General features: G+C 33.0%; 1 protein-coding gene across 4 annotated transcripts in view; it reads left to right on the plus strand.

The window, feature by feature from the left end:
* The first annotated feature begins 302 nt into the window (after positions 1-302).
* LOC108744444 (torso-like protein) overlaps positions 303-25,254 on the plus strand; it is a 117,650-nt gene continuing 92,698 nt past the window's right edge. Inside the window, exons 1-2 of one of the 4 annotated variants that reach the window (XM_025980818.1) lie at positions 303-403; positions 469-525. In XM_025980818.1, the coding sequence (XP_025836603.1) occupies positions 484-525 (42 nt within the window). In that variant the 5' untranslated portion in view covers positions 303-403; positions 469-483. The other 3 variants (XM_018480201.2, XM_018480205.2, XM_018480203.2) reach the window with 3 other exon arrangements.

The following is a 25,254-nucleotide window of genomic DNA, read 5'->3' on the forward strand; positions in this document are numbered from 1 at the left end:
AGCATTTTCAACCTTTTTTGATTTAGGGATTCTAGAAAGGTGGCCATGTTTGTTCGCGAAACTTTGAAATAAATACGAATTACTCCGATTCCAGCAATTTTATGTTAATCTGTGATTGCTTTAAAAGTTAAGGTTAATTCAATAATGCATCTGGTTTTAAATAACACAAATAAGTAGAACCTATAAATCGAAAACCAAAAAGGTTACAAAATCGATCATTTGGGTACAGTTATTTATGTCAGTGAATATTTTGAGGTTAACGATTTGAAATAGTTCATGTCATTTTACAAAGTTTTGGAGTTTCAAAATGTAATTTGTGCATAGATTATTTACAATGTGTGTGTTAGTTTGACTTTATTTCAAGCATACAACACCTATAGTAACTCTGGAAAACTACTATAAGGTGAGGAATTAATATAATAATTTTCACTACACAAAATCGAACGAAATATTTTACGAAACTTTTAGGTGTTCCATCATGAAATGGCGGCCATCTTTGTCATCTACTCAGTGGACACTTTTCTGGTAAGTTTTACCAAAACCTTATACAATTTACCTAATACAGTATGTTTTTAAAAATGACAGGAAAATCAGAATATTAAAATCACTAAAAGAATTGTTAAGTATCACATTCCTGCATGATTAGTATTATTCCGTCTTTAAAGATAAGCGCAATGTATGGTTCTATTTTTATTATATCTACTCTTTAAAAATAAATTAGTGGATTTGCACCAATTTTCAGTAAATATTCACCAGGGTCCATGTGCTGGTCGATTCTGAATATTAATTGGGTAAAATTGTGCAGTTTTTATTTAATGATGGAAAAGAAAAGAAAACAGTACTTTGTCCAAATAAATAGCTATTGGCATTTTTCTCTCTTTTAACAATATTAGTATCTAAATTTAATTTCCTGGCCGAGGGGTAACGGAAAATACCATACGCACCAAGGGAGGGAGACATTCTTTATTTTTCCTGGCTATGTATTTTATTAATATCGTCATGGAACCCAAAGCCTTTTAGAATATATTGAACCCTTCGGTGTGTGGCAGACATTATAAAAAGTATACTTAATATATAAAGTATCAGAACTTCAAGGACAAAAAATCGTGTTTTAAATTTTAATAAAATCTTCTCATTTACAAAGTAGGTTACGAAGAATACCAATACAATTCTCAATCACAACACGTTTAATTAAGTTCTATTGCAAATAATAAATTACTTAATTATGGAACTAAAGAGACTCAGCAGAGTGAATTATTGATACATTAAGAACAATAAATTCATTATTATTCTTCTCTTGTAAAGGCTTATCTTGAAAATGCAGTGTTTTAATTGATTATAAATTATAAAGCAGCAGTAAGTATTGATTTCGCAGTTTTCTTTTGGTACATAAGGCTTCTTATGAAATTTACATATAAATATTTACTGAGGCATTTGTTTGTGTATGCTGAAGTTGTAAAATATTTCAGAGTGACTTACTTCGATAGTATTGATTAATATTAACAGTTTAATGTTCGGTGAAGAACTAATTAAAAGTTTTGAGAACTTAAAAGGATGCGTAATCAATTCGCACTCGGAAAATAATTTTACTGTTTTTAAAATACGATCCATAAAGGGTGACTTTACGTCAATTCGTAAAGCAGGCGTGCTATATTTGCTGTTTCCACATATTTGTATGAAATTAGTGACTAATTGTAAGTAAATAACTAGCACGTTTTAAAATTCTAGCTTCTTTATTGTTATTTACATTTGATACCATTTCAATCATTTTATCATCATAAGGTCGTCAGTCCTAAGACTGGTTGGACACGCATCTCCACTCTTCCATCCCTGGAACTCATCCCTATATTTTTAAGTATATTAACATCTTGTCCCATTTAACATTGTCAAAAGGTTTTTCCTGAATCTACAGATCTTATGTATGCACTCTTTCCTTTTTCTATCGTTTTCTCTATTGTTACTGTAAAGCTAGAATGGTCTCTCGCGTTCCTCTATTTTTTCTTAACCCAAATTGATCTTTGCCTAAAAGTTCTTCCGCTCTTTTTTCAGTCCTTCTCTGTAAAATTCTAGTTAAGATTTTTGACGCATGGGTCATAGCTAATAGTTTTAAATCTGGCACGTATCAGCGCCTCTTTTTATAATCCTACGAGACTTTCTCCGTCTCGGAAATGTGACTAACCAGCTTAAACATACAATTAAAATTTCCACCTGTATCCCATTTATACCTGATGCCTTATTATTCTTTAAGTTTTTTAATGCTATATCTATCTCCACATTATCTTCCTTCTCTAATATATCTCTTAACTTATGACCTGCGTATAGATTCTCTAGGTATTTCAGCTCTCCACCTGTCTGCCTTTTCCTCATTTTTTATCAGAATGACCCCTACCTCGTTACTTATATTATTACTAATGTACCCAGCTTCTCTAAAATTCCTGTTAATTATATTATATGCTTCATCCGTTCTACCTACTTCAAACTTTTCTTCTACTTCTTAACATTTCATATCAATCCACTCTTCCTTAAATGCTCTATACACTTCCTAATTACTTCCATCTTTATCGCCTTATATGTTTTTGCCCTTCTTCGCCTGTCCTGTTTTTGTATTTCTGCTTCACTCCTACAATCTCATTTGTTATCCAGGCTTTCCTACTTTCATTTTGTTTAAGACCTAATACATCTGTAGCTGCTGACTTTAAGCATTTTTTAATGCAGTTCCATTCTGTCTCTGTCCCTGTCATTCGTTTCTCCCATCTCCTTTAGTAATTCACCTGTCCTTGGTACCCAGCCTATCCCACGTTTCGCTTCATTTTAGCTTTTCTAAGTCAAAACGTCTCTTACCTTCCCTCTTTATCAGAATATTCAATTTAAGATTGGGCATTTATTCAAATGTTTTTTTCTTTATATTTTGTGTTGAGTACGAGTTAAACTGTAAATATAGTTTGCGATATTTTCACACATTAATTTATGATATTTTACCAAATATACTTAATTAATTTATCTGAGTGTAATTGTTCCATAACAAGGCAGAACAATCATCTTTATAAATCAAAATATTACCAAAACGTTTTGCAAATCAAAATAGGCTTTGAGTAAAACTTTTTGACGTATATGTACCGGTTACTGCACGGATACGTGTAAAATGACCTTTAATATAAAACATTCATGTACATAATTAGGCTAAACATTAACTTCTATCTTCTATAGTTTATGTACTATTCGTTGTTCTACTACGGTGTCATTTAAACTAGTTTAGTGCCAATCAAACTTTTAAGGGAAGCAACATTACAAGGCACGGAACGGAAGGGCTAGGGCTGCTTCTTGACGTAGAAGTATGTAAACAATTTGTACAACTGGGTTACATGGTAAATGACACACAGTTTAACAATTCAAATTGATTACACAGTCGTTTGTTCAGCTTTGTGTAACTGCACATTTTTTTGATGGCATGTTGTCAGTAAGAAGCTATGCACTTGTTTGTCGAAGTGTAACGTGCAGTTTACTTTTTCTTGGAAATACGAGCAAGTTCTGTTTAATAAATTAGTGCATATTTACTTTTCGTCACATTTTCTTCTTTAACTGCTGACCAGCGAAAATAACATAAGTACAAAATTGCTAAATATGCGCATACCTGAAAAGAAAACAAAGAAATCGGAAATAATTTTCATTAATAGTCAGTATATTTAAAAATAAACTATTGAACTGTATCATGTGTATCTTTACAAAATATATACGAAAAAATAAAAGGGTTAATAAATTTTGTTAGGTTATATTATTATTACAAGGTCACAGGCCATTTGAATAATGTGTTTTTAGCAGTTTATTTATAGACTGTAAGCTATTACCTATTACATGTATTCTGTGGAAAAATCAAGAAAAGTATTAATAATCCTTCCTGTTTTCGTATACAAAAAGAAATGATGGTGTGGTCAACCAATTCATAAAATAAAATTGAAATCTTTTTCTTTTTGGATTCATTTTTTCATTCATGTTCGTATAAATATATATAATTATTGTTTTGTTGCTGTACACTGTACACTTTTTATAGTTAATTAATGTAAATTTATTTTGTTCGACTAGTCATAAATAAAAAGACAAAACAAGTTACAAGATCATGCTACCTATTTATTTTGGAAAGTTTTTAGAATAGTCTCCAAGGTCTCATAAAATTTACTGAGTGTAAGTCATTGATTTTGTCTAAATTTTCAAAACACGTTAACAGTTATTTTTTTAATCCAAAGAATGAAAAAACTCCTGAAGGAGAAGTTAATGGTAATCATTGTCCTATCCAAAAATAAAAATAGGAATCACATACAGTAAGATTTGATCCCAAAGATTTCTTGATATATAAAAGTTTGAGGTCAGAAATAGGAGTTTCTAATAAAACACTTCAATTCTTCAAATATCCTTCAAGGTCAGAACTAATGCCATGTCATTACCACCGAGTACACGAGTGAAATAAAAGTTTCTTTGGAGTTAATGAAGTAGTTTTTTGCGTTTAGCTTTGACAAGGCTAGTTTCCTTTTTATTGTAGATGTTCCTTTTTATTCTTATTTTTATTTTTCTGAATTTATGTTTTTTCCAATCGGCATACCACCGTGAATTTCATTTTTCGATTTCAGTCGTTAAGAGACAAATACGTAGTAATAAAAATAATGATGAAAATGTTAGGTAAATATAATAAGTAGGGTATTCTTCTCGTATATTGGTAAGATGCTGTTTTTTTTTCTGTGGTAAAGAGTATTCAATTATTTTTTACATGCTCTATTTATTGAACAGTACATTAATTGATTGGATTTACTTAGACCTAATCTTTTCAAACCTAACCAAGCGGTTACCACAAAATTTTGTTTCTCGAATTCTTCGAACTAACCAATCATTTCTTATGGCAACCAGATCGACGACTATACTTCACATTTCGAAAGATGTATTAATACATTGCACTCTACTTTTTGTTAAAGTTGATAATATATTTGTAAGACACCATCATATACATATATAAATATAATAAACACATAAGAACCAGACGGGGTGTTGATACTATTTAAAATTATTGTCAGGTATATTATACTTTTAAGATCAACATAATCAATTATAATAAACGATGTAATCATTACTCACCAATATTGATAATGATAGTAAATATAGTTAATAAATTGACCAGAGGGGAGATGAAGGCGTGCGTGCTGAAATATAAACATAGTTGGCTGGCTGGCGACTACATGATAGTAAGGTGACGACAACAATACATTCTCGACCACAGGAAACCATAAGTACATGTAAGAAACAAATACACTTACCGATCTGTTGATAAGATCATGAGGTAATTATGTACTCACCGGGGTTCCTAGGAACCCCTGCCCTTCTGGAACACTTGCGAAGTGTCTCGCCAGTCTAACAATCGGCAGGTAGGGTTATCCATCAGTCGGTGGATAGTACCTGTAATCATGAGTTTGCGCTCCCGCGCCTCCAGATGGAATTCGCACATACTGGAGACCAACAGGGTAGGACGAACCTAACCCTGTGTCGCTATAGTACCGAGCCCACCCCAAGCAAGGCAAGTACGTACTATAGGCATCACCGGAGATATCTGCGTCTCTCCTGACATACTGGGGTTAGCAGAATACGTGACCTCAGTCACTACGAGCCCAACTGATACGTGACCTCAGTCACTACGAGCCCAAATAAACACCATGGCCACAAAAACGTGTTAACACATAAATATTTCTCGAGAACAGTGCACAATACAATTACATACGTATATATACCAATTATATGTGATCACCTTAATAAACCAATAATATGCTACACATATTATCTACGCACAATTATGCCACACATATTATCTACGCATAATCGCATAATATTCGCATGATAATCGCACATGCAACGCAGCGCAACGCATCGCATCGCTCACCACTGCACTTGTCAACAGACAACTATATACTCTATATTCAATCTCACCCTCACATGTTTTTATGTGGTTCCTTCTTTGGTCTTTCGTCACCCTAGCCCAACACATACAAACAAAAACAAATGGGATACCAGTCGCCAGCCTATCGATGTTAAATATGAGATTCAAAAGAAACAAATATGGAAAGGCAATTATTACTGGAGTAAAGTTTTGATATATTCGTTATGATTTATATTTCGTACCTTACATATTCTAGAACGAATCAAGGTAAAACTTCTGAATTATTGGTTTTTTATTATATTCGGTTTAGGATGTAGAAATTAGGATTATTTCACATATGCTTTAATAGAAGATTTTGATATTAGATACTACATATGTCGAACTGAATGATTTTCGATTTCAGAAATGTTAAACAATATGGGATGATCTATTAAAGAAAAATATTACTGTGAATAGAAAAGGATAAAAAAGTAATTAGGGTAGGAAGTCAATAGATAAGAAATAGGTGACGTGTGCATGTCGGTGAATACCTCTTCAAACATGAAGGTTTAGAATCTAGATAGAGAAGTAAAAGCAGGATAGAGGTAAACCTTGATTAATTTATTGTTTGCAAAATATTTTTCAAGCAACTTTAAAAAGTAAGTTCGAAACTATACGCTACAAAAGTAAGTCGTAATGCAACTTTAAGTGCACTGTTCTCTTAATGGATGTGTTGTGAATTCTGCTGATATTACCATATTTATTTCCCTCAAACAGATTATTCTTTAGTAGCTTTCATTTCATATTTCTTTGACTCAGATCTATAAAGACCGACTCAAATCATTTCCTTATTTTATGTTAAATGGCTCTTATTTCTGCGGTTTACATTATTTATTTATCCCAAATAAATCAATATTTCAGACTATTAATATCTTTGTACTATGATTCTTTTCACTTTTATTTGACACAAATCTGTTACCACGTGATGCTATTCTTCTTATAATTTAGGCACAATTCGCTTTTTTATCGTTCTAACAATATCACGTATATTCAGTACAAAAAAGAATTAATTCACTCAAGTCGGTTAACATCAAATAAGCAACAGTTTTAGTTGAAATATTTCAAATTGTTTATACCAAAAACAGAAAATTCGTTCAAATAACCTACACTAAATAACTAAGGATATATTTAGCGTAAGAATCCATTTTTCTCAGTGGAGTTGCGTGTACATCCAGTCTTCGCCGGGTTGATAGGCCAGGAAGGTTATTTTTTTTTTTGGAAAAAAATGTATAGTCGAGTTTGATTATTGGAAAGTACTTCTTGTGGTATTGAACTTTACCTGTTTATATTGTTAAATAAATAATTAATGTGACGAAATCAGTTTTTTACTTTTAAGTCGTAAACTTCTAAATTTTGACGATTATGATCTTTGAAGAACTTGTAGGAAATAAAAAACCTAAAAAATGAGACTAATTTCATTAAAATTGCTTTGTCGTTTTTAAGCATATTTAATAACATTAGCAGCATAAATTTGATAAATCTGAAGATAAGGGAATTTTTCTAATACTAAAAGGAAAATCTTGCAACAATAAAAACAAAATAAATATTTTGTTCTTAAAAAAACAAATTTTTCTGGCCTATCTGGAAAATTTTGCTTAACAGTCAAATTAGTATTTCATACTTTTGATTTTATTACCAGAGTCTGAAGAAAACACCATTTATATGTAAAAATTTCTGCATTCTGTATTTATGAGATGTACCTTTATACATACGTACATGTGTATTTATATGTGTGTCAAGTTGCAAGTCAAGGCTTAATTCTAGCCGTGGGTATTCTGCAATTACAAATTGTAAATTGTGAGCTAAACCGACTGACCGCGGCATTACATTGTGATGTAATAACCACAGAATTACGTACAATGCACGCGAGAATTTGCTATATACTGACTACGTACCTCCTACATGCATGGCAAAACATCATGTCAATTTCAGACATTGATGTTAACGTGCATGAATACAACATACGCTTGCAAATACAAATATTATAGTAACAGTACATTAAGTTGTAAAATATTTGCATAGGTACTGTTATAATTAATGTCTAAAAGTCTCTCTTTACATTTGCAATCTTATTATTACACTGGTTGAACCCGTTCATTTTAGTTGGGATGGGTACAGTTGTCGATGGTGAGCACTTTACATATGCCAATCAGGGCAATCGTTCCCACCATTACTTAATTTAAACCGTTGAATTACAGCACTCATATGCTAATCAGAAAACTCTTTCTTACTAAAATCTGACCTAAACTCATGGTGCATATGAATCCTGGGAGATACCCTGATTTGTACCATATACTAACGTCAATCTAGTCGGAACCCTACAATTCTCTCCGAATAGCGTATTCTAGTTCGGAACATGTTAGGCATCGTAATCTACAGGTTTCTCTAGTCAGAACCCTTTAAAGTACCCCAATCTGAACTGATGCTGTCCTGATACGGGTCTAAAGGCCGTCGTCGATTAGAGTTGCTTCCTTACGTTTGGACAGTCCACATCAGCATTGGAGATGAAAGGACTCCTGAAAAAGCTCGCCACTCGTGCTAGCGAAACGTTAGGAAGTAACTCCAACACACGAAACCTTTAAACAGCATCAGTTCACCTATTGACCACGAAAGCCTTTACCAAATTGTACCCTAATCTATACTTTGTAGGCAGAGATGTGATTTATTTGAAAAACTTGCATTTAAAATGCAAATACAAAATAAAAAATAGATACCTATTTTTATCTTGCGCATTTAAATACTGTTTTGAGAAAAGCATTTCGTATTTTTTTAAAATACTTTTCCAAACGTATTTTCTACTTGTAAAATGCAAAATACATTTTTCTGTTAAAAGTTTTGTTAGTATTATCGATCAAACAATATATAAAGTGATGAATAAAAGTTGCTCACATTGAGCATTGAAGGTACTAGAAGCTTAAAAATGGGGGCAAAGAGACATTCCTCGAATGCCCTCTAATTCTGTAACTGAAGAGAGCCAAAAAAATTCTAAACTACTTGGAAATGGATAACCTAAAATATTGGATCGATATTGTTTTCCGCTTTCAATGTTATGGTCCATGGCATTCTGCAGTTCCGAATTGCTATCGGCACCTACCCAATCACCATTTATCGTACCTTTAGCAAGAAACTACGGAATTCTATTAATTACGAGAAAACAACCCGCAAAACAAAAAAAAAACTGAAAACTACAAGAGATTGTGGTGTGCTAATAAATGTATATAATCCAAAGCTGAAGTAACTATGGATTCCATTTCTTTCTCTTATTACAATGTGTAAAAATCAGAAACAAAATGGGGTTGTGAATATTTTGATATAAAATGATTGATGGTGATTTTACATCAATAAAATTATTTGGCAACCCTATTTTGGCTCTGATGTTTCACGCTAGACAAACTGTTTTGGCATCAGTATCTCTTTTCCAATTAAAACGGGTGACAAAGGCAAATAAGGAAGCATACAGAAAAATTATTTGCTGCTGAATTGAAGGGACTATAACATAAAAATAGAAAAACTATATCTCAATCACTTCAAACAGAAAAATATGAATCATACTTAATCTGACCAGCTGGTGATATAGTGCAAATACCACTATTAGACTAGAAAAATGCCAATATTTAAAAAATGAGAAAATGCCTGGAAGGTTTTCTTAAAAAATATTTTATACTTAAGTAAATATAGAAAATTAATGAAGTATTACAAAAAAGTATTTATTTGAAAAATGTATTTTGAAAATACGTATTTTGCATTTANAAAGAGAAATCTATTTTGTATATTATATTTAAAATATGAAATCAAAAAAGTATTTGCATTTTGTATTTAAATACTTTTCAAAAAACATTTTGCACATCTTTGCTTGTAGATCAACCTTTTCAGGGCCTGATCAAATTTTCCTTTTCCAGCCTTAACTGCCCTATTAATCCAATTTTCGACGCGGTGTTAGAGTTAAACTTAAGACACAGTTTGATCGATTGGTGAAACATTAAGTGATAGATATATAATAATAATTAACGTTTTAATTTGAGTAACGTGATTTTAGCCTTAAGTAACTTGTTCAGGTTTTAGATAAATAAATTCAAGTTAAAATATTAATGTTCAAAAGGAAAAATTTAATAAAAGTCAACCATCGAACACAAATAACTAAACACAAGTAGACAATGAGTCCAAAAAGTTCAGACCTCTCCATTAGAAAACTAAAACACGTTTAGACATCCAAGATGTCATCGTCATTCTCTAACTAAGTGAAAATGAATTTTCCATCAAATAAAGGTAGATACATACAGTTTATTAAATATTACTTCTTTTAATAATTAATGTCAGTAATTTCAAATGTTCTCCTTAGACAAAAGTCCACTCGGTACACTTTAAAATTTGATCAAGGACTTCATAGAAGAACTAGACTGTTTTTGAAAGTAAAAAATCTCAAAAAGGAATAACTTATTTTTCCCGTGCATAAATATTTTTATAATGTTGTTGACTGAAGCATTGCTAATAACAATTTCACTATTTAAATAAACAATCAATTCTGATGTTCATTAATAAAACATTAAACTTACCTCAACCTTCACCTTAACCTTAACCTTTTCATCTGTGAATAAGGTCACATTGATTTAATGATTTGTTTAATAACTACACCTAGGTACATGTCAATTGCATTGTTTACTGATATTTTTTTGTAGATAATTATGCAGTTAGGTTACTAATTAATGGACATACTACGAAACCTCTTATAAATGATAAAAACTAAGTAAAATGTGGATTGTGGATAGAGAAGGTATTAGAAATAATAGGAGAATAAAGACTGTTATGGTAGTCAATAGGATAGAATAAAAGAAATAGACGAGATAGATTGGTAGGGCACCTTTTCAGACATGAAGGGTTAGTTAGAGACACATTTGAAGCAGAAACAGGAGTTGAGAGGAGTAGAGGTAGACCTAGATTACATTACTGTTCACAAATAGTTATAAATGTGAGATGTTCCAGTTTTAGAAAAATGCAAAGATTACCAGAAGATCGATGATGATGAAGCTTGAGGAAGCAAAACAGAATTTTTTTTTTGTCATTAATAAATATCTTTTTTTAAAACCAAACCGACTAACAACATAAATTTAGCGTTTTATTTGTAATATTTATCATTTTACACGTTTTAAAGTTCGAAAAGAAATGTTTGATACCAATAACGCTTTATATTCCTATTAGGCATGTGAATTAAAATGGTTATTCTACCGTTTTCTTAGAAAAAAGTTAAGTGAAACCTATTTGTTTTTGCTAATGATCATGCTTTGTACATAGTGAGATTAGGAATTTTGGTTAATTTACACGCAAAATACCAGGTAAAATGATAAGTGAGTTGCGATCTGGTGTATTTAAAATGAAAAGTCTGTTTTACAGATGGACAGGTTTGTATTGTAATTGGTTTGCACTTTACTGAATATGAATAGAAAAAACAACTCGCCGTGTAATTTTGTTAGTTACAACGAGCACGTAGGAAACGACTAATTACGGAAGCCTAGATAATAGGTTTATTTAGCAATTTTCCAGTAAAATACAGTTTGTGTTGCATCTCGCGAACGATATCATGTCGATGCTGCTGTCTTAGGGGATTTGCTGTGTAGTTTGTTAAGTACTATTGCTAATTGTTTGACCAAATGGTAAGACATTTTTATTTTTTATTTGAAACTTATACGAAGTGTTTCTTTAACATGTGACAAAAATTCAAGGGGCGATTTTTAGAATATTTTTATGAAGAAAAGTTCCTATAAAAAGTTTGCCAAAAAATGTTTCCGAGGGAGCTACGTCATTATTTTAATCAGAAGCGTACCTTACTGAAGGGGTTAAGGGTAAAAATAACCCCATTTTTGAATAGTTTTTTTTCCCAGTTTCATTCTAGAATATGATACCTGAAAGATTTTTACCTATGTACAAATGTACATGGGGTACTCTTGCCCCGTATCGATTAGGGATGATTGTTTTCGAGAAAATAGCAAATAAACATCAGGTGTATTAAAAAAAAATATGTTCAATGTGTATTCCTTGATAATCCCAAGAAACCTTCAACGCTGATTCAGCATCAAAAATTTATGGAGTACCTAAGTTTAGATGTTGATGTTTTCAAACAAACATCTTGAGCTATATTTAATTAAAACAAGTACAGAGAAAATGCAAAATGGTCACTAAAATATCACGTTGCAAGTTCGTTCTATGGTACAAAGATAAGGTTCACACATAAACGAAAGCTGATTACTTGTAGATACTGAAAATGAGTTCTGTTGAATGCTTGAACTGAGTGAATTGAATTGCACCGAATGAACTGCTTCAATTGAATGAGTTAAAATTCTTCAACTGCTTTCTGACTTCAAAAAAAAACTTTTGGGTGTTTTATTCCCACCAGCCACTAATGCTGGTGGGCTGCCAGTCCCTCCGGACTATGCCGGAAGGTAGGGCGGAAGGTCCTCTTCAGCCTCTTTTCAGGAATCGTAGGAATGGATGGGGTGGTGGTTCGGGTGAGAAAGATAAGACAGACGAAATGAAGACAGAAGAGAATGAAAGAATATCTGTGGAATGTTACTGTCCTAGCATTTGCCTAAGTGATTAGAGAAAACCATAAAAAAACTTGCACCAAGGCAGACGGAGCCGGAATCATCCTCCCGACTGCTATGCAATGGTCTAAACCTCTAGGCCATGCCGCTCGGTCGTTTTTGACTTAAGCAAAAATTTGTACAAACTAACAACTACCACAAACAAATATAAATAAAAAACCTAACTTGAAGCACGTCTTCTTAAATAACAAAATATGTACAATGACTATATACAATTAACAAAGACCGAACAAACTACACTAAATTTCAGAATTCCTGTATGAATGGTTTCCAAAATATTAAAGAAAATTATTGAATACGAGGCCGATTATTGATGGTCAGGACTTTAAAAAGAGCACAAGTCATAACCAAGAGAATTGTAATTGGGACTGCTGTTACCCACCCTAGGTCATAACCCTTGAGTAAAAAGAATTCAAAGTAAATTTTCTCAATAAATACAGGGTGTCTGAAAAAGGGCATACAAATTTAATCAGAATGAGTTAATAGTAACGCAAGTACTGAATCGCACCGTAACGAGCGCCAGCGGCATTAAAGATGGCTGCCTTGAGAGAGGGAGGGGGGGCTCAAGACGCGTACTGTGAAAGAGGATAAAGTGATTGATATATCAATACCGACCGGCACGGCCTAGAAGTTTACACCATTTTGCTTTGCATCCGGGAGGATATCGGTTCGATTCCGGCGCCGTCTGTCTTAGTCCAAGTTTTTCTGTGGTTTCCTTGGACCACTTAGGCATATGCTGGGGCAGTAATATTCCACAGATAATCTTTCATTCTCTTCTGTCTTCATTTCGTCCGTCTCAATTTTCTCACCCGAACCACCACCCACCCATTCCCACGATTCCTGAAAGGAGGCCGAAGAGGGCCTTCCGGCCTAACTTCCGGCGTAGTCCGGAGGGACTGCCCGCCCACCAGCATTAGTGGCTGGTGGGAATGAAACACAAAAGTATTTTTTTTATGTCAACGCACAACCCAAACCTTTGGGTTTAGAGACATGAAATTTTTTATAGAGGCTCCTTGTACAATGTAGACGAGCACTAAGAAAAGTAATGTAATTAAAATTCAACCCCTATAGGGCTGAAAAGTGGATTCAAAGTTTGATGTAGGCACAGCCCAAACCGCTGAGTCGGGAATCTTAAAATTTTAACGTTTTTTTTTTTAGAACGTTGCACATATGATTAAAATCAGAATGGTAATTATCACTACTTGAAAGTAAATTGCAATTTATTTGCATTCATTGTTAACTTAAATATATACCTACGTTTATTAATTACGAAAAATGAATGTAGCAGTTATTATGCCATAAAGTATTTCTTTTGGTGATTTGCAAAAGCAAACTGGCTAATGTTGTAAGGTATCTTTCGTTTTAAACGGATTTCCGAATTGTATTCGAAGGATGTGTGTAAAGCGTGTAAATGCCCAAACTGTTTTTACATTTTGAAGTAATAACCGCATATTGACCTATGTTGCTTAATAACCGTGCTACTTTTATTTAATGAAGCGAAGAAATTGGGTTAGAAAATTCTAAAAGTATCAGAAAGTTAAGGCCTTCAATTTATATACATATTGTATCGTTTTATAGTATTTTTAAATCGCAAAACAAAGAAGAAGCAAATGGTATATTTGCAGCCTACATGGAGTTTCTGATTTCTCCCATCGTCAGACTTTTAAGTTTGGGGTCACTCAAGTATCAGGTACGTAAGTATTAAAGGGGGGTGGGGTGTCTTTGCTTTACCTATTTTTGATGATGTGGATGACGGAGGGTTGGTGATTACGTCAGATATATTTATTTATTTACTTCCTCTGATTCTGATTAAGCAAATACGGCAACCCTACTTGTCAATGCTCGAAAGCAAAATACATATTCAAGGACTACCCAAAATAATTGATATTCCTTACTCCCTCTCACGCTTTTTCATAGTTAAGTTCAAAATAACCGAAATAGGGAAATTCAATTCCTTTACGGTCTATAAATTCCTTATTCCTGGACTCATGAATAACAAAAAAGAAACCTGAACAAATTTTAAAAAAGTATATATCTACTAATATTAACATAAGCATGGAAGGATCAGAGTTGCTTACGTTTATTGACAAGGGGTAGGGGGGGTTAAAAAGTTTCTCGTTTCTGGGACTCTCTTATATTTGCGTTTTCGGAAATTTCCCAGAAAAGTAAGAGTTGCAGGAAAGTTGTAAAAAAGGGTCGTTTAAAAATTTAATCAATTATGAAAGATATTGAAATTATCTAAATCAATTTCAAAATTCAGAATTTGGCCACCATCATCGTCATAAAGTCGTCTTTGATATGTATTTGGAATACTGCCGTCTATCAATTAGTTAAATTTACTGTTTTATAGTAGGAATAATATGATAAATAAGTGTGGCGAATGAAACGCGACATCGGCGATAATAAGAACAGCAGTAGATATTTTTAAATATAAACAAACAGATAACAAATAATGTGCTATTATATCAGTGCTTCGCAGTCGGTTAATCGTTAATAACTGCGTTCGGCGTTCGCATAAACTGTCCAGTTTTTGATGTTGTTTGGATGTTTTATTTTCCATATGGTGACAACCGATTTTGGATAAAGTTGCACGCAATAAAGTGAGTGTGTGGCATTGTTTTCTATAAGAACTTAAAAAATTAAAAAAAAATGTGAATTCTATTCCTAACAATTATTTTGCTTTACTGAAATAGCAATTGTGGATCGTAAAGGGGCAAGAATTAAGTTACAAGTAGGTCCAAATTTAATACTTATTTGTTTTATTATGGTTATTTATAAACATATTTATGTTTAATGCTAACTGTAGGATTCCGCGATATTTGACAAGGCATTATAATAAAAGTATCAATCAGGAAGACCATCGATTTGCTTAAAGCAAACTAATACAGTTTGATCGTTGATTTCTCAGAACTGCCAAAAGTGTATCATAGAAACCTAAAAGTTCAGTGATGTGATCACAGTGTGGTATAGGGGATTTAACCACACCCCGCCCCATGGATTACGGAATTTTTTTAATTGTATTAAATTAATTTTCAATCAAATATAGAAGTTAAATTAGGCGGAAGAATGAGTTTGATTCAAAAAACTTGTAATCGTTTTATTCATTCTTTATTTTTTTAATTATGTTGCACTCTGAGGAATACAAGAAACAATTATTTCTATCAGGTACCTACAGATAAATTAATAGAAACAGCGGATAAACTAAAAAACAACAATATTACTCCCAACAAACTTCTTTTAATGACTCTAAAGTCCCAACGAAATCGAAAGAAAATATGGTTGTGTGCCTATTGCCTATTCTATGAAATAGACAAATTTAATATGAAATATTATTCTGAAAATTCATTTTTGAATTTTTTACCCACTACACGCTACCTCAAATTAATGAGGGAAAATTGTAAAAAATGAGTCGAAATGGGACAAATTTAAGTTGAAGTTAAGAATTCAACTTAATAGCGATAGCTATTAATCCTATAAGGGCTCAGTTTTTCATTTCCAAATTGCAAGTATTTTTAATATATCCAACTCTTTAAATGTATTGTGATTTCTTCATAGTATTACCCGTGGATATTTATATTCAATTTTATTATCGTGAATTTTATGATGATATCCGTGAAGATGACGATATTTCCTTTTATAATCGTTAATGAAGTAGTTACTAATAAACGGAAAAGGCTTTTTAAGTGTGTTGACATTGTGTTTCTTAATATGTGTCGACAATAAACCTTTGCCATACACAACTTAATAATATTTTACCTAATGAGTTACTATATAGGTAATTACATTCTGTTATATGTGTCACTTACGAATTAAGCAAATTAAAATAGCGGTAAATTATCAAAACTGTTCTGGTATATACTTACATATCATAGTCAAGTAAAAAAGGGATCTTCCACCAAAATATTGCTTCTTATGAAGATCAAATTAGAAAACCGTACATTTTGTGTGGGTCTTAATTTATTAATAAATATTGAAAAACAATATAAAATAATGCAAATGTATGCCCTTGTAGTAAATAAATTGATTTAAAAACTTGAAAAATAAGACGCGTGTGTGTTAAAAGAAACATGAAAACTTCGGCACACTATCTTTTAGAATATACAGGGTGTTCCTGAAATAAGAACCAAGCTTTGGATGGTGTCTTCTAGATGCAATAGCGAATTGCATGGTGAGTATAACAACGTGATTAAGAGACAAAAAATTTGTAAAAAACTGCAAGTTACAATCCGAAGCCGGTTCTGTGCGTGAATTGGCAAAGTAGATCCGTACTTGTTCGCCCAGTTGAGATAAGGACTACAACGATGGAGAACGTGAACAATAACGCTTATCGGTAGGGTAAAATAAACATCACCAAATTATTATCATACATAATGTTTAGATGCCTATCACGCTATAAATGGATTAATAAAAACATTTGTTTATTATTGATAGTATGCAACACTATTTAAATTGCACCTCAACATGCGAGTACACAAAACAAACAAAACAAATTAAGTTACTTATAATGACAAATTTCCAAGACACCCCTGATTGTCAAGGCGCGTTACCTTTCTTACACAGTACACAATCACACACATCCGTACACTACAAAATCGTTCGAAATTTGAATCCCGTTCTAGAAGGCAGGCATAGAAATGTCTTCCAAAACTATTTCTGAATCAGTCAGACCAATACTGACCATCATTATTTCGTGAAACAACATTTGTTCGTCAACAGCACTTTATTACATGAGTTGGGTTCTGGAGGGCATTCTTGTCGAAAACACTGATATGAATCCAGTACCAGCTGAAACTCTTGCTACTTATTTTAGAAATGCTCTGTAAAATAAAAGAAAATTAGCTACATAACATGTCAAAATACAGAGGGTATAAAAATTATTAAACAAACAACTTATATTTACGCAATGAGTTGGGGGTAGAGCTCTAGATGATGGTCCCCACCCCCGAAGGGGAGATCGAAAGAGGAGGTCTCCCCGACCACTATACCATAAAAAGTTCGTGGCGATCTCACCCCCATAAAAAGTTATGGGGGTTCAAAGTTAATAAATATGCAAATTTTTATACATTTTTGGGCATGTAAATATTTATGTATAGTCATTCTTAAACAACTAATGAAAAATACATAAAAATATTGAGAAAGTTATATAAAACATTATTTAAATATCTTTATCAATAGGGTAGGTTAGGTTAGGTTATCGGGTTTTGTTCAAGTGACTACCCTCTTTCGATCCCTCACCTCCACCCGCTTGAAAATATTTTTTTTATTGAATTTTCTTTGAATTATAGTGTATGAAAATTGTCAAAATAATCAACTTTCAACCCCCATAACTTTTTATGGGGGTGAGACCGCCGCAAATTTTTTATGGGGTTTTACTCAGGTGACCACCATCTTTCGATCCCCCTACCCTCTTTCGACCCCCCCTCCTACCCCACCCCCATTTAACCCCCATAACTTTTTATGGGGGTGGGAACGCCACGAACTTTTTATGGTACAGTGATGGGGGAGACCTCCTCTTTCGATCCCACCCACCCCCACCCCGAAGGGCCATCATGTAGACATTTACCGAGTTGGGTTCTGGAGTACCTACATTTTTGTCGAAATCTCCGATACAAATCCACCACCAGCTGAAACTTTTATTAGTTATTTCAAAAATGCTTTGTATCATGATGCCGTTGCAGGAAACCTTGAAGTGGATTTACTCATTAATTTTTATTTTCAAATTGTAACCTAAAACAGAATTCTTAAATGGTTTATGCAAACCTCCATACGTTTCGCTTAAAAATGTCAGATAGACGTCTACCACTCGAAACGGAAATGAATTGCTTATTTGCTTAATTTGGTTAAGAGTTACATCCGGTGAAATTTAAAAGTAAACATTGCATTGTTGTACATATGTCAATAGCTACCACTTCCAAATGATTTGTTTGTATTTGAACAAATTAAGTTACCGATTGTTGAAAGCCAACATTAGTGTGCAATCGTCTATTTATTACGTTTAACGAGTTGTCATATACGAGCACACCTACAGAATGAGACATATAACAAAAACACTTCAAAAATTAATTTTCTACATAGAAATTTAAATAGGACCAACGATGTTGATGGGCAATTGTCTCTGATTGGATGAGTGATGTGAACTTAATTTAATAATGAAGTAAACCAAAAGAATGGACTACGTAAAAACTTATAACGATGTTTGAGAAAAAACAAGTTACTTTCTTTATGATAATTTTAATCATAATTGTTTATAATATTGAACCAGCACTTCCCTCAAGCAAAGCTTGTAAGTAGTCCTTTTAGTCTCTGAACTTCTCTAAGGTGCATTTGACACCCGGACGAATAGAATTTTAATGTTCCTTAAGATATCCATCAATCGACATTATAAAACCAGCAATTGTTTGAAATATATTTCATTTTTTACATTGTATGCTTTTATTACTTTAGAAGTGTAAAAAAAAACATAGGTGACCAATTGAGAACTCAATTGTTTTGCAAGATATAGTATAAAGATACATACATAAGTAATAGGCACAACTTTTTATTTAAATAATTCCTACAATTTATATTGGTATTATAATTTTTAGAAATTTTCAATCAACAAACAACCTTAACACCCAAGAATTGAAGAGAGATCACTAAAAATCAGTTTGTCCAAAAAATTCGATCAATGACGAAAGATAGGTACTAAAATCGTTTATAATGAGATCAACTTTAATATCCGAATTCAATAACTGCATCATGAGTAATAAAATAATAGTCATTGTTTTTGACTTAGTGTTTTATTTTAGCGGTTTTCTTGTCTTGTCTTCTTTTCAGGTTAAAATCCTGCAAATTTTTCCGAAGATTAAGATCGAGAATTCTCTAGTTAGAAATCCTAACTGTGAAGCAGTTTATTTTCATTCAGAAAAGTAGTAGTAGTTTCAAGTAGCTTAATACAGTAAACTTATTTAATGTAGTACTTACAATTTAAATGTTATTTATCGATCGGCATAATGTTTACTCTTTGCCAGTAATAACTGGCTTCTAGCAATTAGCGTATGATATAAACATCTTCGATTTAATGAAAATATATGTAGATTAGACTAGTAATGTCACAGACGTTCGCTTGAGTTATCATAGATAATACAATCAATACCAGAAAGAGTGGATAATAGATTCCAGTTCGAAACTCTTTCGTTACATCTGATCTTTTTCAACATTTTAATAGTGTCCGACCGAAACTGGTTTTTACGACCGAAACCGAATTTCGGCAACGGTCTCAGTTTCGGCTGAAACCGAAACCGAAACTTCCTTATAAGTATCATGTTTTGAGAGAAAAATAAAGAAAACGTTATTATAATCAGTCAGTTTTATTTTTTTATCTTTAAATCACATAGCTCTGCAGTCTTTGACATTTTCACTTATTGATAATCAAATCAAAATCAACATAACAACCCCTCATTTAAGGAAATACTTTAATTGCGCCTTAATAATACTTAAAATAGGTGAGATGTTTATTTGAGTAAGTATAGTATACTTCGCTTGGATGGAATTTAACGCGCCGAACATGACCGAGCTGAGCGCGAGAACTCCCGAACGCAGTTTCGGTTTCGGTCGTAGTTTCGGCAGGTTTGCCGCCGAAACCGAAACTAAACCGAAACTCGTTTTTTTGCCGAAACTCAACCGAAACCGAACCTTCGGTCGGACACTACATTTTAATCATGAAGTGGTTGAGGCTCAGATGTTAACTTCAACTTCAATCTTTATTAGTGATGACCAAAATTGCAAAAATGCGGGACTTTCTTTACACTAGCAATATCAATACCAAAACCGAACCAACAAGACTAAAACTAAAACCAAGACCGAATATGCAAGACCAAGACCAAATATCCTGTACGATCTATTACATGTGTACATACGTGTATGAAATACCTTGTCATTAGTTATTTTACCATTGTACTTACTTCAAAATGTGCACATGTACAATTACCTTTACTTTATATGACTGTCGCAATGTCGAAAACAATAGAAACAACTGAAGGTCAGATCGGTTAGACGGAAATGCAAATTAATTGTTGTGTGTTACGGTGAATGCTGCTTAATGAGCGGAATGGGATAAAGTGGAAATTTTGTCCGTTTTTGGTATAAGATAAACAAAGGATTAAGATAATTCTGCATTCTGTTTTTTATTGTTTCTATTTATGGATCTGGTTGTCTTAAATGCAAATGTACCGTCTAATACCATTCACTGTGCGAAAGTACGTCTCGTGTAGCCTTATTGTATTAGGAGTGTGTATGATTGTTTAGAAAACAATGCAAACTTTAATTCTAATATAGTTATAAAACCGATTTTTCTTTAGTCTTTCTTCTGAAATGGGCACACTTCTTCAATTAAATATTGAAGAAGAAATACATACAGTCGAGTAGTTTTACCAAAATTATTTATTATTCTTGACAATATTGTTTTCATCTCTGGGATCATTATCAAAAGAAGGTATTAGTATGCTTAGATTTGAAGATGATATAGCAGTATTAGTATTTAGCAAGGAGGAGTTAGAGATAGCCTTAAATAAAATGAAAGCGGCATTGACAAAACGGTACTCTATGAAAATAAATAAAACAAACAAAAATATTAGTATGCAAAGGAAAATACTGGTATGCAAGGGAAGAAAAAGTAGAGAAAGAGCGAATATAAAGATAGGAGACGAAACATTAGAAGAAGTAAATGATTTTCGGTATCTAGGAAGTCAGATAAGTCAGGACGGAAGGAGTAGTAAGGATATAAAAAGCAGAGGATTGTGCAGGGTCGACTCTCCTTCAATAAAAAGAAATCACTTCTATGCTCGCGAACGATTAATTTAGAAATTCGAAAAAGATTGTTGGCGCGTTGAGTGCGGCGCTGTACGGGTGCGAAACATGGACAGTGGGCGCGGCGGAAAAGAAAAGGTTAGAAGCGTTCGAAATGTGGCGTTATAGGCGAATCATGAAGATACTGTGGATAAAGAATGTTAGAAATGAAGAGGTTTTAGTTAAAATAGGAGAACAGAGGACTCTATGGTATTCAATAAAAAATAAGCGAAAATAGGTTGGTAGGACACCTTCTCAGGCATGAAGGTCTAGCCAGGGACATATTAGAGGCAGAAGCAGGAGTTAGGAGGTAGAGGTAGACCTAGATTAGATTACTGTTCGCAAATAGTTAAGGATGTGGAATGTTCTATTTTAGGAAAATGCGAAGATTAGCTCAGGATAACAAGGAGGTGCGTGTCCAACCAGTTTTAGGATTGACGACCTTTTGATGGTGATGAGATTGAAACAATTGCCGAGTACAGAAGTCGTATCATTTCTTGAAGTAATCTGTATGTCCTTATCTGTGTATTAATTTTTTAAAATTTTCTCAATTGTCTCTGGAAAATTAAATGCTTTTGAACTCTCGACAACATAAAAAAAATATTGAAATGGGAAGAGATTCATCTATGTACAATAATATTGTGAACAACTAAGCCAGTTAGCGCTTTGACGAATCAACAATACCGTGCAGTAACGATAATTTAAGCTCAATGTAAAAATTAAAAATAGAATATTGCCTCCATTTAAAGCGGAAAGAAAAGCAGCTTGAATCAATTTAAAACGTTTGTTACGTTAGGTTCGTAACAATAGATCATGATTTATCACCATCGCACATAGAAATAAAATTACTAAAAGTTGAAAATTAAGATTTTCCATGTAATTGAAATGCAGTAGCAATACATATTGATTATTAATTAACTCAAAAACAAAACATAGCACAGGGTTGCACGGCAGTGAAACGTTTGAGGTGCGGAGTTAAATGCGTATGACGAATATATTGTGGACAAAAAAGAGTGGAAACGAGGGGGTAATAGAAAGAGAGTAAGAAAAAGGCACAATGAAAGTTGATATAGAATATGCAAGACAGATACGGCACGTTCTGGAGCATGAACGGCTAGTTAGAGGTATATTAGAATCAGTAAATCAGAGTAAAAAAGAACAGAAGTAGACCTAGATTAGATTACTGTTTAGAAATAGTTAGGATGTTGGATGTTTATTTTTAATCTAGGAAATAAAACACAAAGATAGATCAAACCTTTCAGTAAGTCTGATCGAGATGCGGTTTTCTGCATTCGATTCGCGAGGCTGTCTACAAACTTTATTAACATAAGAGATCAATTCATTTTCAAAAATGGATCAGGTACCTAGGGCACAGGGCAACCGTCATACACTAGTCTCTAGGAGTTATGTTTTAAATTGATTAAAAATAAATTGAAATTAGTTACTCGGGGTTTTTGAAGGTTGCTGAACATGAATATATAGTTGGCAACGGTCTCCGAGGTGCTTTATTGGGACCGATAATAACTCCTGGAGACGACATGTATGACGGTTATCTTGAGCTGTAGATACCTCGGAGGCCGTCACTGACTACATATTCCCGAGCAAAAGTTTGTTTGAAATCCGGCCCCATCCGGTTAGCCTTAGTTCAGTTAGAGGCCTGATCAAGTAGCCTGATAATAGTCCGATCAGAAATGTAACGCCTCTGCATCCTGTAGGAAAAATTTCCATTGAACTTCAATGGGAATCAATGGAAAATTTGTAAATTCCATTCAAAACCATTTGGCATAAATGGAAAAATAATTGTTTCCATTTACAATAATTCCTTTAATATTTACATAGGAAAAATTTCCATTGATTTTCAATGGGAACCAATGCAAAATTTATAAATTCTATTTAAAACCATTCAATATAAANAGGCCGGAAACTTATCAATCCACCCTCGTAGACCTGTAAGACTGGTACCACAGTTAAATAATTGCAAAACTGGACAGAACTTTAGTACCTTGTACTTGAAGCACTTGCTTAGCGATTTGAATCTAATTGCTTTGGAAATAATTGGTAATTTGATGTCCTTAATTTTTAAAATGCAATTGGGGTTTCAAAAGTTAATGCGCTTTTAGTAAGAGCTTTGAGTTTAAGTTTTTTTGATGAGAACTCTGCGCAGCTCTGACTAGTTACGTTTATTTCTGAAATTTTGGAACTTTGGGAATCCCTTTAACTGATCTAGTTCATTTACCTATAATCAGCAGTCACCATTTTTGTGGCGTTTGGAAGATGCAGATTTACAAACTTACCTTATTTTGATACTGGAATCTGAAGAAATGTCTAACAGACTTATGATGAATAATGTTCAGCCAAATGAAATCTCAAACAAACAAACTATCGTATGGATATTTCTGCGATTGCAGATAGACATGAAAAATCATATTTATACTCTATTAGAAATGAGCGAAAAGTCTGCTTCATTATACCAAACAGACAATCATGATGAGGAGGATACCGTGGATAGAGAAGGTTAGAAATGAAGAGGTATTAGAAAGAATAGAAGAATAGAGGACTCTATGGAAGTCAGCAATAGTAGGGCACCTTCTCATTCCTGAGAACAACATTGATGCATTATTTGATTTAATCTTTTTTTTTGTACATTATTCACAACATACTACATGAATGATTCGACAAACACGACATCGTTGTAAACATTATACGCTTGTAGGCTGGGTAAGGCTCCCCTTTGCTAATTTTTCCTAACATCTATTCCATAGATATATTATATAACATTTTTGCTTCTTTTTCTCTATTCAGTTCGTATTCGCGGAAGAATTATCCGTTCATGAAGGCAGAAATTAGGTATTAGCTATAATTCTGCGTTTATTAGAAAATTAGAAACATAGACAAATGTAACGTAATGTGGTAATGCAACTGGTATTGTAGAAGATGATGACGGATTGATACTATTGAGATGCTAATTGTACAAAATACGTGAAATGTCTTTAACTTAAAATGCAATCACAACCAAATCTACTCGAATACTAATGACGACCCGTTACTTCATGTTAGAACTTAAATGTTAAATTTATTCTTAAATGCTTATATTTTGGTAGCAGTTACACCACAATAGTGATATCGGCAACGAAGGTAAACTTTAATAGATTTAGAATAATTTATTGTTGTAGAATTTGCTTCTTAAATGAGGAAATTAATAAAAAGTTATCTTGTGGAGGTTCATCAATACATGACGTAATTCTAATCATCAGCCACCAAGGTTATGTAATGATCCAGGAACATGTTACCTCTAATATGAAATTTATAATCATTAATAGACGGTAGTTTGAGAGTAATTTAATGGTATTGCCATATAAAAATCTCCATTTATGATTGGAAAACTGTATAATTAATTCTGATAAATTATCAATTCGGCTCCGTGATTCTAATCGCACTCCATTAAAATTAATTTAATATTTTGCATGCAGGTTGTTTTTCCTTGTGGTAAGGAGTTTCCTTTTGCAGTTCTTTTTCAATTACGACGTATTTGCTTTTGTCGCAATAGTAACTGTAGGTGCATTTGAGGAAAACCAAATCGGTTATCGAAACAATTTAATATTCATGATAATACCTAATTCTGAAACGTATTGTACGGATTGACCTTTGCTGTGTTAATAAATTCTCGAACTTGGTGTTTCTGTAAAATACGAGGGTGGATTGATAAGTTTCCGGCCTGACCAAGAAAAACAAGGTTTTTAAAAATTTTTTTTTTTATTTCTCAACATAATCTCCTCCAAGGCTGATACATTTCTCATAGCGGTGTTCCAGTCTATTAATGCCATCTCTATAGACTGATTCGTCAAGCTCCTCAAAATAACCATTTACAGCTTCGATTAC

Source organism: Agrilus planipennis, unplaced genomic scaffold, assembly GCF_000699045.2.
Source record: "Agrilus planipennis isolate EAB-ADULT unplaced genomic scaffold, Apla_2.0 scaffold29, whole genome shotgun sequence".
In the NCBI taxonomy this organism is placed as follows: domain Eukaryota; kingdom Metazoa; phylum Arthropoda; class Insecta; order Coleoptera; family Buprestidae; genus Agrilus; species Agrilus planipennis.